General features: G+C 40.4%; 1 protein-coding gene across 8 annotated transcripts in view; it reads right to left on the bottom strand.

The window, feature by feature from the left end:
• Window positions 1-22,877, bottom strand: part of FARP1 (FERM, ARH/RhoGEF and pleckstrin domain protein 1) — a 203,696-nt gene that overhangs the window by 38,431 nt on the left and 142,388 nt on the right. For 6 of the 8 annotated variants that reach the window (XM_040057281.2, XM_040057286.2, XM_040057284.2 and 3 more), the window contains 8 exons: window positions 22,109-22,206; window positions 17,442-17,556; window positions 16,122-16,269; window positions 13,392-13,487; window positions 12,662-12,825; window positions 10,962-11,030; window positions 10,117-10,192; window positions 8,224-8,461 (listed from right to left, as the gene is read on the bottom strand). In XM_040057281.2, the coding sequence (XP_039913215.1) occupies window positions 8,224-8,461; window positions 10,117-10,192; window positions 10,962-11,030; window positions 12,662-12,825; window positions 13,392-13,487; window positions 16,122-16,269; window positions 17,442-17,556; window positions 22,109-22,206 (1,004 nt within the window). The remainder of the gene's footprint in view (window positions 1-8,223; window positions 8,462-10,116; window positions 10,193-10,961; window positions 11,031-12,661; window positions 12,826-13,391; window positions 13,488-16,121; window positions 16,270-17,441; window positions 17,557-22,108; window positions 22,207-22,877) is intronic. The other 2 variants (XM_040057285.2, XM_058419526.1) reach the window with 1 other exon arrangement.

Here is a 22,877-nt window from a genome sequence, read left to right as displayed (position 1 = left end):
GGGCAATCTGATTGTGCTCCAGGGAGCCCAGACGCCCTGGAAAAGAGACCTTCTCCCCTCGCTTCCCTCTTCCCTTTCGCTTCTCAACATGGTGTGACTTCTCAACATGAGAGTCACAGCCTGGTGAGGGTTTTCATGGATTCTGGGGCCAGGAGTGCTCCGTGAGGCAGGATCACTGTAACAGGAGGAGTTAGGTACTCCCCATACAAAATAGGCATTTCTGCAGTAAAAGGACATTGAGACAGCGCTCCAAACAATGCAAGGAACAGAAGATATACCATGCTTCGAGGATAGACAGAACATTGAAAAGGCTTTTTCTCCCAGAGAGGTACATGCTGACAAAACAGTGCATACAATGAAACAAAAAATGTTTCTCTTTAAAAGGTATTAAACAAATGACAAAAATGAGAATGAAGTCCCCAGCATTGCCAATTTTAAAAAATAATTTTTACTATTGGACTTTACTTTAAAAACATCTATGCATGTGCACACACAGAAATCAGGAAAGGGCTGGGTAAGTGAAACACTGCCAAGCTTATGAACTTTTGTTAGTGGGCCCAGGTGACTTTTTTAGCAGGAAAAGGGAAATATAAGGATTCAGCTAATCAAATATTTCTAAATGCCTCATGGAAAAGCAACAGGCATGAACTCTAACATTCTCTGAACTAAACAGAAAGAGCTACCTCTGATCTTGCTGAAAACCATCGAAGGCAAAAGCCTGTTCTCTTCTCAAAACAAGATTAGCAGCATTCTAAAGAAAGCATCTAATCTAATTTTAACAAGCTTGAAAGTTCTCATTTTGCATTCATCTTCCTTCAGCCTTCCATGTTCAGTCAGTGACAGCTGTATCATTACTGCCTTTACACTTGATTTTTATCAGTGTGAACTGTAGATTTTTATGGTTTTCAGGGGCCAAAACTTTACAAAAAAAAAAAAAAAATCAACGAAAATTACATCTTTAAACTCTAACCACTCTTGAGCAAACTATTTACCATTATGTCATGCAAATTTATGATCCTAAGGTCTTTACTCCCTTTACTGTAATAACACCACCATTATTTACACACATACTTGTGAAAAACATGCCTGTGAATACATAGCTCAGCCAGGCACACAGTCTTCCCAGATTTCATAACATTTAAAAGAAAGTGCTCACTGCTTTTAATAACAAACAACATAAACCAAGCTTATTCTACATGCTTTTTATAGAACACAGAATTAGAACAAAAGACAAAACACCCTGTAAAACTGCTAAATGTCATCCAAACTAGGATTTTTTTTTTTTTTTTATATGATGCCTTTGATTTTTAAGTAGAAATTCTGTATTTAAAAATATCAATGGCACCACACAGCCTAACCATAGGGAGGAACATAGAAGATACCTTTCCTCAGGATGCACATGTTGCACAACAATTATTTCCCTTACAAATAAGTAACTAAGATATGTGCCTTTGTCTAGGCATTCTTCAGTAACTATAGAAACTACTGAAACAGAAGAGGAAAGATTTTGCTAATGTCAGTTTCCTAGGATTTAAATTTCCTTCCTTTCTAGAACCTGACAGTACGGGCAAAAAATTTTTCCTAACGTAGCTTGACTGAAACCAGAGTCCTCTGCTACTCACACTTGAGGAAAGTTACACACCAGTCTGAGCCTTGGGTCCTCATGATGTTAACAATCTGCGACTTACCATCAGAAGACCCACAACCATCACCACCAAGCAGGAGTCACCACCAAGCAGCTGGATTTCTGAGAGAAGGACCACTCCTACCATTTGTGTCTGACAGCAGCCAAAGAAACCAAAGAAAGGCCAATTCAAGACTCTTCCAAAAGATTCAATTTTCCCTCATATATTTAGGGTTTATCTTATTTTTTATGGAGAAGAGGATTGATCCCCTAAAGGAAAAAGAAAGAGATGAGCTAAAGTATACAGAAGCTGCCTTAAGAAACTACACTATTCAGAGAGAGAGAAGCACTTTTGGAAGACTAAAAGAGATTTTGGCTTACTTCACCTTATTACATGCTTGAATAGAGAACCTCTTCCCTTCACATTCACTGCTCTTTCCAGCTGGTGACAACCATGCTGATGAATGACAGGGATTCTCCAGTGATCCACGTTTCTGTGCACAGGGCTGTGACACCCAACTTCCTCAAACATGTGTGGAAGTCAGGAAAAACTTGGATTGGTAATTTGTTTTTCATCATTAGAAGTTAAATTGCAGCAATTAAAATCTCATTCTGAAGTCACCTCTGACAGCAGTCTAATGGCTCATTAAGACAAATGAGATTAGTTAAATAAAATTTATAGGTCAGGCATCCTTTTTTCTGTTAAAGAACTGTGCAGAAATAGCCACAGTTCATGCTAATTGCATGTAGATCATACTGATGAGATCTGAATCACTGGTTTTACCAAAATTCAAAATTGGGTCTGTTCCATCAGTTCAACTGATCAATGTAATTCTTCCTCTCTGGGTACCTTATAAACTACTGGGACTTTCAACTCTTAGAAAAAGAGTGGAAAGCTTATGCCAAAGGGAACTGCAAATAAATAGGGCTAGATATTTTTTGTGTCCTTAAGATGTTTTCTATTCTTCTCTTTTCCTTGTCTTCCTGGTGTTCCCCAGAAGAAACTTCTAGTGATTACAGAGACTCTACGTTTGTGTGCTTATTGTGGGACTGAAGAAGACAGAATTTAAAACATCTCTGCCTCTTAGTGAAGAAAAAGAGGGCCTGTAAAAAGCTTTTAGATGTGTCTCACCTATTTTCTATTTGATTTTCTCTGGTCACCACCAAATACTTGCATGTACAGATAGAGAGGTCAGAACAGGAGCTTCTGGCTTGAACGCTCTTGCTTCAGAAGGAACAGAGCTGCTTCAACTAATAAAAGCCTCACCGCAAACAAAAACCTGTCCTACAAATATTTAGGGGAGAAAATACAGGTCCTGAAGCACTCTGGTCTAGTAATACTAGCCCAATTTAGTGAACAAATTTACAAACCATTGTTTTTCCACTCTTTACTGGGTTCTACTGATTACATTCAACATTATCAATGCTGCTCTGTGGAGAAAATTCTTTCTAGTACTGCATGCCCTTTAATCTTGAAGAAAACTAATTGACTGATATGATTTTTCAAACTATTGACATGCAATTTTACATTATGCTCACCTGCCTATAACTCAGCGCTGTATAGCTCACATAAAGTAAATGTAAATACAGCAAACCAAAAACTTTCATGTTGCATGTCACCTACAGGAATTTCTCTTCCATTTTTCCTTTGATTATCATTTGCATTCAGCGTGCACTGCAATGGTTAGCGGGATGGTGCCTGTTATGCAGGCTATGAACCATGGGTGAAATGGCAGTATTAGGTATAAATCACCTTTAGAGAACACTCCTCTCTGTCATGCACAAGGAGTATGTTTGCTAGGGGATATGGACTTAAACTGAAAACAGTGCAGTCTAGGCCATTCAGACATCAAGTATTCAAAGCTCCGTATCTGGAATATCCTATGCAGTTCTCAGCTCCTACAACAACTTGCCACTCTCCATCTTTCCTCCATCTATTTATTGACAAATTCAATATCCTGAGACATTGAGGAAAACGAGATTCTAAGAAAGACTTCCATGAAAAAAAAAATCCAAAAGATCTCAAGAGGACATCACAAGTTTGAGCTGCTGCTGAGTAGGAGAAAACTTAAAATTGTCTGACATGACCCTTCTACTGCCATTGTAGAGGATGGCTGAATGTGGTCAAGTAGCTGGAATAGCAAAGAATGAATCAGGGGCCCTTTTATCCAGAGATTACCTACATCTGCACATTATTATGGACAAACCCCTAAATGCTTTTGCAACTCGTCTCCATACTTACCCAACCACAAGGACAGAGTTAATTCATCAACCCAAGAAGAGGCTTTTTTTACATCCTCTGGAAAGACAGGAGATGGGTGGTTCAGGACTACACAGATCAGACTGGACACAGCTGCTCAGTCTCGCTGGGATTCAGCTGCCTCACTTGTACCAACTGCCTACGGATATCTGGGCACTTGAGGGGTATGGGACTGAAAGTTCATTATTGACAACAAAAATTTTATAATGGTGAATCAAAGGTACCATCAGCCACATTCCAAAATCTACTGGAACTGGTGGGAGAACCTGTTAGTTACCCTGTCAGTAACTACCTGCTATACCTGGGACAAAGATATGCTTAGATCACTGCTGTTGTCCAGTGTATTCACATTAATACATGTTTTCAACGATGAATTAGAACTGACAAGCTCCTTTTACCACGAGCACTTTGTCAGCCAGGACAAGAATTCCTCCATCTCATCTTATCTGCAGTCTTACCCTAAAGGTTTCTGTTCTTTTCTGCAAGGTCCTTTTGATTGTCCCACAAAAACAAATTCCCAGATGAATTTTAAGGGGCCTGATCCTGTTTGAAAATGTCAGTTTAAAACTCCTTTCTCACTGCACCATTCTTGGCAAGGGCTCAGACATGAACCATGTCTGGTGGAGGAATCTGGCCCACAGACTGTTTCAATTACAACCTTGTCTGCGGATATTAAATGGAGCTTCTCTGGTTTTAGAATGCTGCAGAAGTAATTAATCCTAAATGAAATGATTTCCTATGTAATTTATAAACTTTACTTCTTTTAAGTGGAAGAATTCCATGCATTAAAACAACAACTACTTAAACATTCAAAGCTGCAAAAATGTCAGAAAAACTCCTCATATTGCATTTTTGAGGATAATATTGAAGTGGGGAAAGAAAACCTGTTGAGATACTTTATTAGCAACTAGGCTAACTCCAGCTACTCCACAGTTTAAGAACGGTGGGTCTGTTCTTAAAAAGTTATGAATTCAGTATCTTTGTAGACATATGAGAGAAGAATCGGGCCTGGAAACAGTACCTGAAAGGATGCAAAATAGCAAACACTACTGATAAAATTTTAAATTTACTTAAATCCAAAGAATGTGAAATCTATTCACTTTTCTTAAGTAGCAGAAATGACTGCAAACCCTTTTGTTGAAAATCCATTACTTGAACTCTAATTTTATAGGCTAATGAAGCAATTAATTCATCTGTCCAAATCACTATTTCTTTACTTTATACCTACCTGGTACTTTTGCTGCACAGGCAATAGAAAATAAATCAAAAGGAGAGCCATGCACCCACTTCCCCATGCTCACACTATCTGCTGATGCGAGCTTCAAATACTTATATTCCATCTTATATATTGAGAACTTCAAGGCAATTATTTTACAGCTATTCTAAACCCGAACCATAAATCATCCTCTTTTAGAATCATATACAAGCAAGCTTTTCCCTAATTATCAGTCTCACTGTTTGTAGACTCATGCTTTTAACTACAGGAATAGAGAGTATTCCCTGTCCCCAAAATATCAGTATCTAAAGAGATGCTGCAAATCATTCCTGTTCAAGAATCTAATCATCTAATCTCTAAGAAAACCAACACACTATAGGAGATGAGAGAGTTAATACTTATATTTACATAATGATATATTTTACTTTCAAAACAGTATATACCAACACATGCCTAACTACTGTTGGTATATTTTTAAATATCCTTCACTCAGAGTAAACTCTGTTAAAGTGTGCATAGACCAAGGCATTAGAAAAATTAAAAAGACTTCTCATTTAATAATTTTTGTAAAAACAATCTTGAAAATTTTATATTGTCTAAATTTACAAAGTCCTGTCACTTTTTCATCAGTACTTATGTGAAAGGATTTATCATCGCTGCTGAACTTCATGATGCAGATCACTGGAAGTGACCTTCAGTTCAGGCAATGGTGTTGTTCATCAGTTAAAATTCTGGGATTTATTTCCGTTCTTCCACAAGAAAAATACACAGAAGTTAAAAATAAGGCCAGTTACAATGAGCACATCTTGTCTCCCAGTTCTAGCAACTGTAGGACACTTTCCATACAGAGGACCTTTTATCTGGATTTTCTTACTTAACTTGGAGAAACAAACATGAGATTTTATTAGGATACCTTAATTCTCAATGCTTTTAGCCTGTGAACAGGAAGTATACTCAGAATTAGTCTCTTTGTCCTTCTGCCCATATTCCCTCTATGGATAGAACAAAAGACCATCATCCTGGAACACAGTTATTTCTATCATTCTCTTGTCAGGGGATGAAAAATTTCTGAGGTGGCACTACTAAAAAAGCAACCTATGACAGAGTAATTTGATCCTGCACAGATAAAGACTTTTTTGTGATCAAAACAAAAAATAAAACAGCCACCATCTCCAAACCACCCACCAAAGAACTTTGATGTCTCTACAATAATTTCACTGAAAGCATAAGCAATTAAAATTTTTTTTGCAATATATCTCTATCTTAAACTGAAAAAGGATAGAAGGGATTGCCTTGCAAGTAATACTCATACCACTCTTCATTAGAGCTGTTTTGATCTAAGTTTTTTTCACTTGAATTGTATCTTTCTTTTTCTTGCCCAAGGAAGAGTTTGGAGTTTCAAAATCTCCATCAACCTGTTGAACCCACTGAAGAAAAAGACAATACTGTCATTTTTCTTGACAATACTGTCATTTTATACATGCCTGATTAGTACCCTCAGTTCATCAGATTATAAAATGAATTATGAAGAAGTGTAGACCAGACACATTCTTGCTATGAAAAAAATTTTCCAGCATATTTCAAGATTTCAACAAGTCCTGGTCTTGAATATCAAGCTGCCTGCATTTGGCCGCGAGTTTATTTTTTAATTCTCCTAACTCTGTTGAGGCACTCGTAAGTTGCTCTCCTTATATGGGAGAGAAAAAGATTGTAATAGACATGCAAAAGAGCACAATGTACCTACTTGATTTGATTGTTGGTTTTGTCAAAATAACTAGTCAAATATCAAAGCAGCTACAATATATATCTAAAACAAGACTTCACACAAAGAAGAGGTGAGAGTATAAAGTCTTACAGAGGTACCTAAATCAGTAATAATTTTCCTCTCCTCCTGCCTTTCAGAGGAGATGCAAACTGCTAAGCATCACTGGGACTTATTATTGTGTTCCAGCATCCTTTCCCTCTGGCTGGTCTGTACAAGGAGAGTGTAAGAAGCAGCCCACGCACTGACATTAACACCAGCCGCTCATCATGAGCCCCAGGAGATGCAACCACTCCAGCGAGCAACCACAGTATCCCCTGGCCCCGTACACACTGGTACCTAGCAGCTGAAGACCTGCACACCATCTTCATCACTCAGGCCAACAGACACATCCTCCTCTACCTCCTCATCGAGCTGAAGGCTTCCAAAGGAGTACTTGTTTCTAGGCATGGGAGAGGAGCTCAGCACGACGGGGTTTCCAAACACCAGGGGGTGAGTGAAGGGATTGATGACCTCTGAGTCGGAATCACTTGATTCCGTCCCACTGCTGGTGGAGCCCTCCATCATCTGGATTGCAGCCATGTGATCCATCACGCCACTGGCACGCAGCGACTGCATCACTGGGCTCTGCTTGGAGCGTGCCCCAGCTGGCATACCGTTGGCCATCATTTTGCCTTCTGGAGAAGACATCTTAGCCACCCCGCCTCCTTTGCAGTATCTCTCTGATCTATACTCCTGCCCAGGGGTTGAGGATATCTGGCTTAGGATAAATGGATCTGTAACCGACTTATTGCAGAGATTATGGGTTTTCTGCGCACGAGGCCGGTGAGAACCTGGAGAATACCTGCAATACCCACGGCAGTTAGCGGCATGGCCGTCCTCCTCCCCAGCCCTCGCCCTGCAGTCGTGCCCGTTTTCTGAGACGTAACCCTGAGAGCCAGTTCTACTCAGGCTCATGTTAGGGCTTGACTCTTTGCTACTGGGCGGCAGCGGAGTGGCCAGCGGGCTACGGCTTCCCGGCCCTCTAAACATTTCGTCAACCAGAGAGCTATGCCTTGGCATCCTGGGGCTTCCCCCGGGGTAGAAGGAGAGATTAGCTGTGTTATCATCAAGGTACTCTTCAGAGAGGTACTGGGAAGACTTTAGAGAAGCTGAGGAGTCCCTATATCTAGTTCTATTGCGATTTTCATCTCTGTAGTGAATATAGGCACCACTGGTCAAATCACCCTCATAATTGTCATTTGTTTGGGAATATGACCGGGTTATTTGTCCTCTGAGGAGATCATACTCGCTATCTACATCACTGCAGTCAATGAAAGGAATGGAAGTGTTGCTGCCATGAGCAGCCCTGGAAGCTGGACCTGTGCTTGGCTGCTGTGATTGAGGTCTGTTCTGCTGCATCCTATCCTTAGCAGGCTCCTCTTCTTCCTCCACTGTTGAGACCACTGCTCCATCCACCTTTCTGCCTTCCTTTGGACTCTTCTTCAAGGAAGGGCTCTTGTGCTGTCCAGTGTCTTCTGCTGAAGCTTTCAACTCCTTCCCTTGCCGGCAGCTCTGCACTGCTGCAGCATCATTGTTGTCTCCATAGGCTCTAGCACTCTGGAAAGATAACAGAGGGAAGGCAAGGGGGAGACAAAGGGCAAGACAAAAGGGGAGGGAGGGTGGGAGGGGAGAGGTTTGAGAGGGAAGGGAACCAGAGGGAAAAGGCTGCATGTAATTACGCACCAGAATTTTGCATCTGCAGCAACACAGGAGTCTCTTGGAAAGAAAAGAGGTAACCCAAGCCTCAAAACTAATTAGATTTTTTTAAAAAAAGAGCTTTCTGATCTTGAAGAACAGAGAAAAACATAGGCTGAACAAGGGAAGAGAAGGCAGACAATGCCGTGACAATGTAGAAAGGCGTATTTGAGGTGTTTCCATGCTCCAGGGCAGCCACTAACACTAAAACCATGTACCTGTTTGCACTACTCTGAGAAATTGGAGGAAAAGATAAAAACATAAGACAAATTCTGCACAGCCTACTTAGATACACTAAAAAAGTCATGTGTGGGGTTTTGAGCACCCTGCATTTACTCCCTGGAGGATACCTGCCACTGGTTCACAGGTGGCTTTTTTGTACACATCTGCCCAGCAGCCATGCTCCATCTACCTGAGCTTGTCTCAGCAACATTAAAATGCCACAAGCTATTTGAAATGGGCTCCATCTATAACAAAATTCTCAGAAGTTCCTGAATTTGCAGAAAGGAGAGAGCCTGTGAATATCAAAAGGAAGCGATGCATGGAAAGTGAAGGTTCAAGCAGCATTCTTAAATGCATTAACCTAGTAGATTGCTCCTGACATTTTAAGCTCTACCTAACATAAGGCTATGTGATCAAAGGTTCACCTCCACAGACACGGATGAGCACAGAAAACACTGGAAAGTGGAGAAACCACAACAACCAAGTCAGGAAAATGAAGCTTCCTGACCTGTCTCCTCTGAAGGCTGTCCCAGGAGAGCCATCAGCCCTTATGTTTGGTGTATTTGGGATGCCAGCAACTGGAGAAACCAGAGCCAAAGAGTGGAAGAGGGTGAGGCCACTGGCACTGCTTGTGTTTGCGGGAGTGCTGTTTTCTGTGTTTACATGTATGGCTATGTGTTCATGTACTGTATGTGTGCATTCACGTGGGTGCCTGTAGCGAATACATGCTCAGCCTTACTACCAGCTGCACCTGGGAACTTGCAGCTGCTGCAGCCTCTGTTGGACTTGTGAACTCCTGACACGTAGCAGCTGTCAGCATAAGATAAATACATATGGTATCTACCAGAGATAATGGCTTAGAAGGCCAGAAGTGCAATTTTTCTGAGGAAATAATTGTTCTCCTGCCTGGTTAATACCTGGTTAATACTAACCTAACACCTTGAAACACGCAACCAGGACCTCTCAGCAAAGAAAAGTAATTACACCTTCCCCAGGTGCAATAGCCAGCTACAACCAAGGACCCAAGCAACGCTAAGGGTTGCAACTTTTCAGATGGTCATTAGTACAGCTCAGGCAAGCTCACTATTTATATTTGCCTGGTTGTCTGTAAGCAATGCTGTTTCACTCAGCAGAATCTAAAGCTTATGACACCCAGGGCTCCTTAGCTCCCAGTTAAATGGTAAGTGAGCAGAAAACTATGCTCCTAGGGTTTCAAAACAGCAATCAGTGGGGGGTAATCTAACAAGAAATGTTTAAAAGGATTTCATTTCCAGGGTTTCATCAACATCACTGACTTGTTTTGGCACCTCTGTATGCTGTTCTGAAGGCTGTGCAGTCAGACTCCTGATGGAATGAATCTTGCTGTGTTTCCTGGAGATAAAAGGAAAATCACATAAAGAGCTATTTCAGTTGGGTTTTTTTTCCTACAAACACGAGTCAAAAGACATGCCTCTTTTAAAACAAAACCTTTGAATAACAGCTTTCATAAAACTTTGCTCCAAAGTCGATTAACATTGCTCCTTTCTGTAAAATTTCAATGTGCTAGGGGTTGCAAACATAGCACTGTAAGAAATGGAGGAAGCACTGAAGCAAAAATGGTCTATCAGGTAAGCGTGAATCATAAGCAATGAACTACTGTCCTGGTCTTTGTGGCATTTTGGCCATTACTTTCTGCTCACCATGAGCATGATGAGCTCAGACAGAACTGGCTCTAGAAAGCTAGAAGACTTTCAGTTTCCCTGGAGACTTCTCCCTTGAGCTTGGCTGTAATTTTTCTTACTTTCAGTTTTATTCTCAGCTGGATATGTCTGGATATGACTATGCATTAACCACATCCCAGCAAAGAGGGTGAAAATCAAATTGGGAGAAAGTTACCTGTGATAGTAGGATGTTCATTGCTGAAAAACAGATTGAAGACTACTGATTTTAAGTGAACTATAAGTTATGAAACTTCTGCCACAACATTCAGGACCATGGATCCCAAACATTCAGGGGTATGACACATGTGATAAACTGTCAAACCAGCAGAGAAGGAATTTTTTCCTTGGACTGGTACCAAGATCTCAGACTATAACTAACTGGAAATCATGACTTTTCTTAGATTATAACATATCAGGATAATAAATTTATTTCCTCTCACCTTTCAAACTGCACTTTTTTGTGCCCTCCTTCCTTAACATAGTCAAGAACTTGCTTCTGAGTCCGACCACTGGAAGAAAATCAGAGTTAAAGTATTTAATACAATATACCACCTGGTCATCATAAACTTGCATTTGGCTTGCATATAAAGTCACAGCAATCAGAAAAGTGTCTGTCACTAGCAGCAGAAACTCATGTTAAGATCATACAGAAGGGAACCTGGTCAGATATACACAGATTTTTAGCATTTTTTGTGTGTTACTTGCCTCTTTTTTTTTTTTTTTTTTTTGCTAGGGAGCTACTTTTTGATGCCATTTCAGAACTGCTTAAATTCAGTTGTGTGGGCCCTATAGGGTACTACATTACTGGGAAGTCACTACAATGGAAAGTGAAGCAGGGGTTAAGCTTTCCTCTCATGAATTAATATGCTTGAATCCTTTTTAGTCAAATACCAGCCTTATCTGATATTGGCAAACCCTGGAACCAAGATGAAACCCCCTGACATGCACTTCATTCCCTGGTTGCTACTATAAAACACACCTGTTCTGCAGAGATTTAGGCTGGAAATCTCTTTCTCCCCTTCTGCTACAGGGTGTGAAGTAGTGAGAAAGCCCACCGCCGTCTACTGTGCAAAGCTATAAACTCCAAAGCAAACAGAAAGCAGCACAGGAAACCCACACCTCAAGAATGCTCCACTGAGAGCCAAATTCTTCCAATTCATTAGAGGCTTTCAGGGCCTGGAAAAGGTTACTGAATGTGCTAACACATATCACAGTGAGTGAAGGATGAAGCCAAAACCTGCTTTCCAAAGCCTGAGGTAAGCTAAATGCCCCTACTTTTTTCTATCTAATTCAGGCAGAAACTTAACAAGTTACAGCTTGTTTACCCAACATAGGTCCTTCCATCTTAATTAATTTACTTTGCAGGCAGCAAATAAAGTGGGAAGAGAGTCAGAATGGCTATATATACACTACGTTCTTGTGCAAGGCGTCTAGAGCGCATCACTCGAATCAGTAAAGAGCATTTCTGGCCGTACAGCTTGTATCAGCTTCACAAACAAAATAAACTGTATGAATAAAAGGATTTCCCCCTGGCATACACAATGCAATATCTACAATGATGCTTCTGCCGGTGTTATAAAAAGAAACCCCCAAACAATAACCCAATTATTAAGAGCTTTCCTACAGGTCTAACAATATCACAGGTATACCAGGTCTTAGCAGAGGTGGTCATCTCACATAAATCCTTTGTGAGCATAAAGGTTCCTGCATAAAGCCATTGCTTTTAACTGCACAAATATGGGTTTATCACAGGGACATGCAACAAAAATACAAATCTCTACTCTGATACATAGGAAACACCCCACCCTAGGAGCAGAGGACTCAAAGAATCCCCAAAAATTGCTAGCTAGTATTGCTTAGGACACAGGTGAATTTTCTTGTGTAAAACCGGCTGAGCCCTATATACTTTATATCTTACCTCCAGAAAGCTACTTTGCAACAGCTACAACAATGTTAATTAAGAGCTTTGCCCTACAGTGTTCTTCACACTATTCTGGCTGAGAAGATGCAATGGAAAATATAAAGGAGCAAACTACAATGTAAAGAAGGTGAGCTGAAAATAACAGGTTTAATCTTAGACCACTATGGATGTGATTTTGAAATGGAGAGGCAACAAAGGTGGAAAGAATGCATGTCTTACCTGAACCTAAATGAAGAACCTCTAGAAAAAAGAACAGGTTTAGGCTTTGGTTTAGGTTCCTCAAAAAGCCTGAAAAAGGCATGATGCTCCACACAGATCTTCCAGAAAGACTTGCAAAAATCTCGACTGGCCATAAGGAATTCCAGGGTGTCCTGGAATGAACTCTGAAAATTGGGATAGCATTTGCAATGTAAGCTGGTAAGCAACATAGAGTAGAAAAATGCATTGACAAATCAGGTGCTACACTGGGGGGGGAAAAAAAAAAAAAAAAAAAAAAAAAAAGAGGAAAAACCCCCAAAAGCTTCTTCCCAACTTAGTGGCTTTCAGGCTTAACAGGCCCTATCCTTCTAATGTTGAGATATTGCTGGTCTGCCTACCGGTATCAAAGCTTTGCTCAAACATCCTTTCATTGACAAATATGACAGAGATAAAGCAGTGGTCTGAATGTTAATGAGAAGAAGTTGATTATATGCTATACCTTAAGAACTGAGGATACAGTACCAGAGTTGAAACAGGAAGATGACTCTGGGACACTCTATTATGATTGATTCAATTTACATGTCCTTTGCCAGGGCTGCTCACCTGAGATGCCAGGTTGATGTGCACAGTACCAACAGTGAACACAAGCAATTAAAATATTCATGAGCTGATAAAAACCACCTGTGATCTGTGAGTAGAAATTTATCAAATAACCTTTTGTCAGCTTCATCAACTCCTAACAAAGACTTACATTCACATCAGGCCGTAGTTTGATAAGAAAACGTTTCCTCTTGAAGCTCAGCTTTCGAACCTTAGCCCAGTTGAAGGCATTGATCTTGGTGTGACCCTACAGAGAACAAAGCCAGATGGGTTTAATCATTCCAGAGCCAAATGGAAAAAGCTAAACCACTAAAGAAGCTTGTCATAAATTAATCATCTGTTCACTTAACTTGGAATGGTGATATTTCTTATAACTCATCCTCTGATAATGCAAATCATAAACATCTGGTGCAATGACTGAAGGGAGGCACTTATGGTTAAGCTCTTGCAATACAGGATTAGTTACTGTGAAAATATCCAACCCAGTATTACTGCACAAGACAGGGTGGACCAGATTTTGCTATTTTGTGCCACTATGCACATTCAGGATTTTCTGTAGACTAAATCACCCTCCAAAGGTGCCTCACTCTTATTTCCACCAGTGACAGAGAATGCAGGGAATCCAGACACATGACACCTCACTTTGAGGAGTTAGATTTCCTCCCTCTTTTTATGCCTGCAGGGCAAAATAAATATCCCTTTAAATATTGCTGTGGAAAAAGCAAGTAACTGCAGTTTTGTACTGGAAGTACAAAATACTGAGAGCAGTTTGACCTTTCATAGGGAGCACCAGAAGCAAAAGAAATTTAAACAAATTATTTGTCTCTGAAGAGCCACAAAATGATTTTCTGGGAAAATGCAACCAATACCATAGGCAAACAGCAAGAAGGAAATTATCTTCCTAATACTCCAACTCTCACCACTACAGCATTAGCCCCTACCCTCCAGAAGTTTCATTCTTAATCTATGTCAGCAGGTATTGGAGGTGTTATGTTAAACTATTCACTATAGCAGTTTGTTCCTTTAGGGCTTCAATGCAAACATTCCTAGAGCACAGCACAGAAGTTTCAGAGAACTATTACAGGACTGCTAAATGCAGAAACACATGGTGATTTGGGTACCATCACTAGACAGCTGTAGGAGTAATGACAGTGTAAAGATCTCTGCTAAGTCAACCAGCTGTCTAGAATCACATAATTAATCTACTTAAAATAATCAGCAGCACTGACACTGATTTATAAATAAATGGCAGACTTTAAAATAAGTCTGACTACAGCTTATGCCATTTGAGAGTGAACCTCTATTTTCATTGGGGTCATTCTAATGAGATCCTCATATTTCAGTTTCTATCAGTTATAATCAAAATAAAAATAAGAACTTAGCTCTTGAGCTATGAAGTGGTTGAAGGAAGCCCTAAGCCTACTGACAGATGCCAGTTTCTGGGCAGACTTCAGCCTGTCAGAGCCTGACTTCCTTTTCAGCATTCAGTCTTGGAGCTTGACCCAGTAAAACTTCCAAGCTTTTCATAAACTTTGAAAACAAAACAAAACTTTTGGAACTCCCAAACGTATCAGGTCAAGAAGATATGACTTCAGACCTTGACAAATCAAGCCTTGGGCCATCAACCTGCAGCTACACTCTACAGAAGGATCTCAGCTGTCTGCTGGGACTCTGAGGTCTGTGCTGCTTTCTGTGGACACTCACCTTGAAGACAGTCTTAATTTACAAGGCTTGGCAATTCATTAATTCAGCTAATGAAAATGCTGTGGGGGAGCAGGAGAAGGGCTTGAACATACAATTGCTTGAGTTACATGCATTTCTAACACTGTCCTAGTGTTCTCACATTTCAATCTATGCTTCAGCTTTGGGGTTCTACTACCAACTTATTTAGTTGATTGGGGATCTTTTAAATTTGCTACCTCTTTTTGGCTGTTTGTTTGGTTGGGATTTTTAAATCTTATCTCAGAGCATTTGGGTCAGACACTTCCGGGCTTATTTGTTGCTGTTACTTTTCTTTAAGAAAGGACTCAAAGTACTTTGTGAAGCTGGAAACACTAGTATTTTAATCATAGTCAAACATTAAAATGAGTAGTCTTTTCTGACAGTTGTAAAAAGGGACATTTTAAAGAACAGCTTACTTACTGTTTTTAGCATAGAATTAGGTAAGCATCTAAAGGGAAAGCAGGTGACCCCAGCTGACTACCTGTAGCTTCACAATTGTAAAAGCCAAATTTGTTATTTACATAAGGGAAACCGCAGAATGATAATTCGACAAATTTACTAATGATGCTTCATGAATAGTTACTAGACTGACTGGGGTAGGAAAGGAGAGGAAAGAAATAAAAGGAGAACAGTTTGGATCTTTAAGGGAAAGAAGTAAGATCCATGGATTCAGCATAGATACAATGGCCAAGGCTAGTCAAGAAAATTGTAAAAATTTTGACGAAGTAACACTACAGAGAGCTTGCATTTAGTGCCTTCATCCTTCAGCACGGACTCCAGCTGTCTGTTATTTTACTTGTTTCTGCTTCCCACCAATTAAATATGCACCATACCTGCAAGACCTACCTGCTCCTATACGTAAAAGGCAGCATGACCAACCTGCAAATCGTGAGCCACGGCTCAGTTTGCATCTTGAACAGCACATTGTGGATGCAGATGGAGTTCTACACTGTGCACTCCTACAAAAGGTAGGAGTCCCTGGAAGTGAAGGACCTAATGCAGCTATAACAGGTTTAAGATCATTCTTAGGAAAAATCTGGAAGTTCCTGCACTTTCCCAACTGAATACTTGTAGACATGGCTGAGTTCCTGAATTCTTACTGCTGTCAGAAATCTCTCTGCTTTATGAAGTACAGAATCACGTCCCGAGCAGCTCTAACCTGAAACACCAGGATGCCTGTGTTGGCAACAGCCAGGTTGATTTTTGTCCCCTCCCTGTCCTTGGCTGGATGCAGGCGTATCCCGTACATCTCCAGCCGACGGGCAATCTCCAAAAGCTGGAAGTCAGACTCTGCTGGTGTCTGTCCCCTTGAGAAAGAAAACAGACAACACTCACAAGCTTGTCACACCTTTTAATAGAGATCAAGAGGTCCTCCAGAGAACAAAGAGACATTTCATCAAAGAGACTGAAAACTGTCAGAGGTATAATATCTGTATGGTTTTTCTATGTCTCCAGACTTAAATCAACTAGAACAACAACTCAGTCTAAATAAATATCAAATACACCAGTTTTACAGTGGATTATAAATTTTGATTGGTCCAGTTCTGAGACACTTGATACAGCTAGATTTTAAACCATTAGCTCTAACAGAATTTACTACCTCCCTTTGTTTTCCACTGGAAAACATGCTATTTTCCTTGGAAAAAAAAAAAAAAATCATGAATGGAAGCATGTAATGATGCTATTCATTGTAAAAGTAAATGTAATACCAAGATGAAGTAAAACACAAGTCATGAAAACCTTACCATAAATGTTGTGAAGCCATAAGCAGCACCACCATTAATCATTATGAAACTACACAAAGCTTTGATTATTACTGCCATAGAAATCACTACCACTTGCCTATTATTCAACCCAGCTCAAAAATGAAACTGCTCGCATCTTGAAGCATTCTTGACAGCTAAAAAATACTTTTCTATGCCTTTTTGGTACTTCTGTTCACCATCTTCCTAGTACAGATCTTTTATCTAGACATTAGGATACTAATTTGCATCATCATCTTGAATTCTGTTCCCCCAAATCCATAATTCTGCAAGCACTCTGTGCTTTTCCTAAAGCTATCACTAAACCCCTTCTTCAACCTGTCTCAAAATACAGCATGGGAAGGTTGAAAGGCAACATTCAGCGTCCTTGAAACCAAAGGACTACTGTCAGAAGTGCCTGACTGATCAGTCGTGATTTGCAATCATACCTGCATGCACAAAATCAGCAGTAAAGCATTTTGTATGAAATAGACTGTAAAATAACAGCATGCTTGAATGAATATCGAATCAATTGTGCTTTAAACATCTTGTTACGATGATGGGAAAAAGGCAGGAGTAACCTTCAGAAAGTTCATAGGCTTTAACAGTTTTTGAGAAGCAATCTTTGAGAAACTCAGAGGTCCAAAGCTCTTTTGTACTTCAGATCTAGCATGTACTTACTCTTAGAACTGCTCTACAGGAAAAGAAGGCCAATAACAAAAACAGAGAAGTCTTACATGTGGTTACGGTGAAATTCCATGATTTTGTCTTCTAGTGCTTCTTGATGAGGTATATATTTGTTCTTCGCTAAGTGTTCACGATCTATGGTTTCATCAAAATCCCCAATCTCAGCTGTGGAGAATTTTAAGAGAGTCTATTAGAACACGATATTACACCTGAATAATCTGGTCAATCCAAAAGACCCAGACAGCTGGGAAGAGGGCAAAGAGGCAAACACAGTTCCTTGCGACCTGTGTCATGGTTTTATGATTCAGATTGCCACTACATTGTCTTCCACAGATTATTCTCTTCTCCTCTGTGTTAGAATTTGATACGTGAGAAGAAACCTCAGAATTTCTCCCATCTACCATGACTAAGTAAGTTGTTGGATATCAGCTGAAGAGATGAAGCCATCAGCGCTGCCTTGACTTGTGTGGGGTGTAAGGGCAGGTGTAACAGGGAGGGCAGCACTAAGTGAGCAGAACTCGTCCATCTCTCTCAGGGTGCTCAGGTGCCCCTCCAGGGAGCAGCCAAGCACTAGCTTCCTCTCCAGGCCCATGTCCCACATGGTAACCTTTGAGAGAAAGTCAGAAAGATGGTTCTGTTTGCTTCTTTGAAGACTAGCCTGTAATCCACCACAAGGGATTATGAAACCTTTGTCTTCCTCTAACTCAGCAGCAGTTTGAGACACATTCTGTCTCCCTCCTCCTCAAAGCTGCTCCCATCTGCTGCAGTTATTCAACACTGTGTGTGCAACAGTATGGCACACCCACCTTCCATTTTGCAGCCCATTCAGTGAAATTTCCTTTTTTTGGCAGGTGTGGGGGAGAGGGGCAGGCAATCTATCTGTGGGTGCCAAATTACTATCTTGTTGCCTGCTATTCTCGGAATGTCTCTGAAAATCTTGCTGTTAGTTTTTTCACCGAACAGGCATAGCAGCTTCTGCCTGCAAACCCGATGGAATAACAGCAATATCACTGCAACAAAGGCTGCTACCTTGGTAACGTCAGGGAAATTAAAATACAGTGCCCTCAAATTAAATGCAGGTTGCAGTCAGACACGTTTTTGCGCAGCTGACCCAGGATATGACAGACCCATGCTCACATACACCTGCTTAATCCTCGTCTCAGTTCTGCCCATGCACATGAAGCCTCGATCCAGTTCTGTTCAAACTAAGTCTGTTCAGAAAAAGGAAAGGTTTCTGGTCACTTTTAAAACACTGTACTTCTCACAAACTGGGATCAGATGTACCTTAAATGCACAGGGGAAACAGCAGCCTGGTGTTGGCACTGAAAATAAGGAACCAAAGCATCTGTGAATGACAGAGCAGTAGCTTTTTTGACCCAAACTGCCTGCAGACACATGATGACTTTTTTTTACTTTGAAGGTCAGAAGTGGAAAAGAGCTGAAAACTAAAACTGTCTGATTTACACCCCCTCATTCACCCCATCTGCTCTCAATCATTCCTTAAAACGGAAGAAATACTACATAACCTTTGAGAATTTCCCTTTTTAAAACTGCCCCGTTTGTCCCCGTCTCAGAAACAGCTCTCTGCTTCCAGTTTTACTCATCCCAGACTCAAAAATCTTTAAGGTATGTTTTTAATCCTACCTCAAATAAAGGGCAAGTTTCTGTTCTTTAACGAAGCCATAAACACACCAAAGTTTGCAACACCTCAAACAAACATGGGCCTGATTCTTCAAAATGCAGTTCAAAACCTTTATGTCTGTACACAGACGAGCTTAACACACTTCCTGTATGGCTTTACTCAGTCAACAGTAGAGAAGACACTTTCTTCACCTCTACATGATTTCTAAAATGTTCTCAGCATTTTTTAACTGCTAATCCATTATCAAAATTGTCTTCCTGGCTTTCAAGTTACTTCTGAATTTGTTCTCTCTGACCTCGTACTCCACAAGCTTTTACTTACCGCCTTGCCCTCCTTTTCCAACTTAAATGACTTTCTAGTAGCACTCCATTGAGAATGAGAGGGAGTTATGTTGTCAACATTGTCAACCTCACGTGTAACTATTATTTAAAATCTTATCGTGTGATTTAGCCAAAGACTTATTTACACTGCTGATGGTTTTTCTCTTACCTTGCAAGTGCAATACACCACGCTGTATTCTGTCTGCATTGGCACTTCTGATACGTCTAATGCTTTGTATTTCAGCTCTTTTCTTCTTATGACAGAATTATAGCATTGTTTCATTTGGAAAAGACCTCTAAGATCATCAAGTCCAGCTGCTAATCTGGCACTGCCAGGTCCACCAGTAACCATGTCCCTGAGTGCCACACCTACACAGCTTTTAAATACCTCCAGGGATGGTGACTCTACCACTTTCTGGGGAAGCCAATTCCAATGCTTGAATTTCTTATTCCCATGACGAAATTTTTCCTACAATCCAATCTCAACCTTCCCTGGTACAACTTGAGGCCACTTCCTCTTGTCCTGCCACTTGTTACCTGGGAGAAGAGGCTGACCCCCACCTGGCTACAACCTCCCGTCAGGCAGTTGTGCAGAGTGATAAGGTTCCCCCAATCGTCCTTTTCTGCAGGCTAAACAACCTCAGCTCCCTCAGATGCTCATAGTAAGACCCTTGCTCCAGAACGTCCCCCAGCTTCCTTGCCCTTCTCTGGACACACTCTAGCACCTGAGTGTCTTTCTGAGGGACACAAGACTGGACACAGGATTTGAGGTGTGGCCTCACCAATGCTGAGCACAGGGGGACAGACAATCACAGCCCTGCACCTGCAGGCCACACTATTCTTGATACAGGCTAGGATGACACTGGCCTTCTTGGAAACCTGGGCACACTCTGGCTCATGAGCAGCCCATTCTCATACTTCACACACTCACTGTAGTGCATTGTTTGCAGAATCCAAGTGTCCTCTCACTTCTGGCACTTTTTACAATCCTTTTAAGGTAGTTTTAAATTGAATGTTTCAAATAAAAAATTTCATTCTGTAATATCCATGCTAATTTAGCAGAAACCTATTTGCTGTCATATTGTCATTTCATGATAAGTAACAGTCTATAACATTGACATGAGCTTGCATACATAATATATAGGCCTCCTGGAATCAGATATTCCCCATGGAAACCACTCATTGGCACAGCATTAGTAATACATACAATAACTAACCTGCATTCTCAATATTTCCCTTTTGATACCATTACTCTTATCATCTGTTTACTCTGATTTTTATTGCAGAGAAATACATAATATTTCTTTTGCTATTGAAAAACAAGCTAGAGGCAAAATAAATAAAGACAGCCATGCAGGTAAGATACAGCTGTAGACTCTTACCAGGGAAAATTTTCACAGAAAAAACGTTCATGAGACATAAGATGGACAAATAAAAAGGACAATTGCAAACTTCTAGCAGAGGTTTCTAGCAAACATCATAAAGCAATAGCTCAAATGAAGAGAGATGCATGCATTAGGGTGTCCACTCCTCAACATCTTTCTTTGGTGCACAGACATTTAGTAGGAAAACTCAGCCTCGTAGAATGCAGTTTAGCAAATGAGACTCAATTTCACCAAATGATCAAGATTTTTTTTTATTGCCTGAGATAAAAGGAAGTTAGAACTAGCTTAACCGAGAAAAGAAATAGAGCTGGATTGCTGGACACTTTAACAGAAAAAAAAAAAAGAGACAAAGACCTCACTAGTCAAGGATTTTATTTTTTTAAGTCTGTGCTGCCAAAATACTCAATTTTAAAATGGTATGAGGACTACAGAATTTCACAGCATCTTACTGCTAATCAGCCACACTGGTCAATGATGACCATAGCAAACAGAACCATGAAATACCTGCCTCTCCAACAGCAATTGATGAGAAACCGCCCTAACTCTCTAACAGACTATGACAAAGAATCATGAGATTTATCTGCTTACCTCCAAAGAGCTTCCAAATGTCTTTGTTGACTGTAATGTCCATCCAACAGCATTACAATGGAAGTACAAAATGTGGAATTGTACAAGGACCATGCAAAACAATGTCTATCACAACCATTATACTTGCTGCTAAGTGGTTTTTCCGAATGTTATTCTCAAGATGAGTATCCATAAAGTCTTGAAAGGGAAAACACACTGTCTTTTGAGTGATGTGGAAGCTAAAAGCAGCTTTGATGTCATGAACAAAATTAATGTATGATTCCACTGGACAGTGTTTTTGTGCATACTTTGCAATTAAAAAAAAAAAAAAAAGTTGGGGGTGGGGGGAGGGAGGGCTTAAAATCTATTGTTTTCTTTTCTTCCCTATCAGTTTCCTCTTAGGACTGTGATTTAGTCTGGCATTCTAAGCATGTTTATTTACTACATTCTCTAGACAGCACACGGATCTCCAGGAATTTGAACACCCCACTGACATGGTACAAAGTATAATAAAACAGGATTTCAGCAGAATTCAACGTTTGCCACTGCCCACAAAGTCTACTTTTTAAATGGTCTTTGGCAGCCTATCAAATGCCTTGAAAATTCAAATCCAGTGACCAGAAACTCTTCTTTATTTGAAATAGTAAATGATCTGTATCTGAATGCCATTATACAGAACCACAATAAATTGTCCATATGGCTTAAACCTGTCCCTACAGCAGCTACTAACAGGTAACCCTGCAAAGCATGTCCAACCAATCATCCTGTTTATCTGTCTGGAAAGAAGAAAAGAGGGAACTCACACTGTACTATATGTGAGATTAGGAGGGCAGTGCTGGTATCATTGCATGTTAGCCTTCCCTGTGCCAGGTCCTGCTTCACTTGCAATGCAAATAGGTACCTGCAAAACAAAAGTGAACAAAGACTTACACAAAGCAGGAGGGAAAGAGGGAAAAGTATCCCAACTCTGGCTTTGACTGCACATTCCCTTCACATTTTGGAATCTACAGAAGTGATCTGAATTACCTAAGTTCAGAGGGTAAATAAAACATAGCAGATACTGTATTACTGCCATTAGAGCTGTACATGGTGGCTGTGGCTGCTTTGAAGAAGCAAGATATCTCTTTTTCTCTCTTTGTCCCTCCGTTTGGAACCAGAGCAACCAGACATGACAGTGCTAGCAAATGTGACAGCAATTAAGTACTCAGCTAGAGATAATGCAGCTGCTTCTAACCACGAAGAAATGACAGATAAACCAGTGATTTAGAGTTATCAGCTGGTTCTTGTAGAATACAAAGTGAACTCTAACCTTGACACTCAATTGGGAATGAGGCACAAAATCTTGATCAAACAACTCTGGCTAGCTCTGATAACTTTGTGGTCCTAATATCTGCACTGTCCATGTACCAGCCCTTTCTAACATTGCCAAAATAATTTCAGCCATGCAGAGCAATTCTACACCGCCAGTTTAAATGAAGAGACAACAGAAGTCCAAGACATTATTTCATAATTTAAATTTCTTTTAGCTTCAACAGAAACGGCTTAGTTCAACTTAGTATCCAATTCTTCCCT

The sequence above is a fragment of the Hirundo rustica genome, chromosome 2 (genome assembly GCF_015227805.2).
Source record: "Hirundo rustica isolate bHirRus1 chromosome 2, bHirRus1.pri.v3, whole genome shotgun sequence".
Lineage (NCBI taxonomy): Eukaryota > Metazoa > Chordata > Aves > Passeriformes > Hirundinidae > Hirundo > Hirundo rustica.
This window is presented reverse-complemented; position numbering and strand designations above follow the sequence as displayed.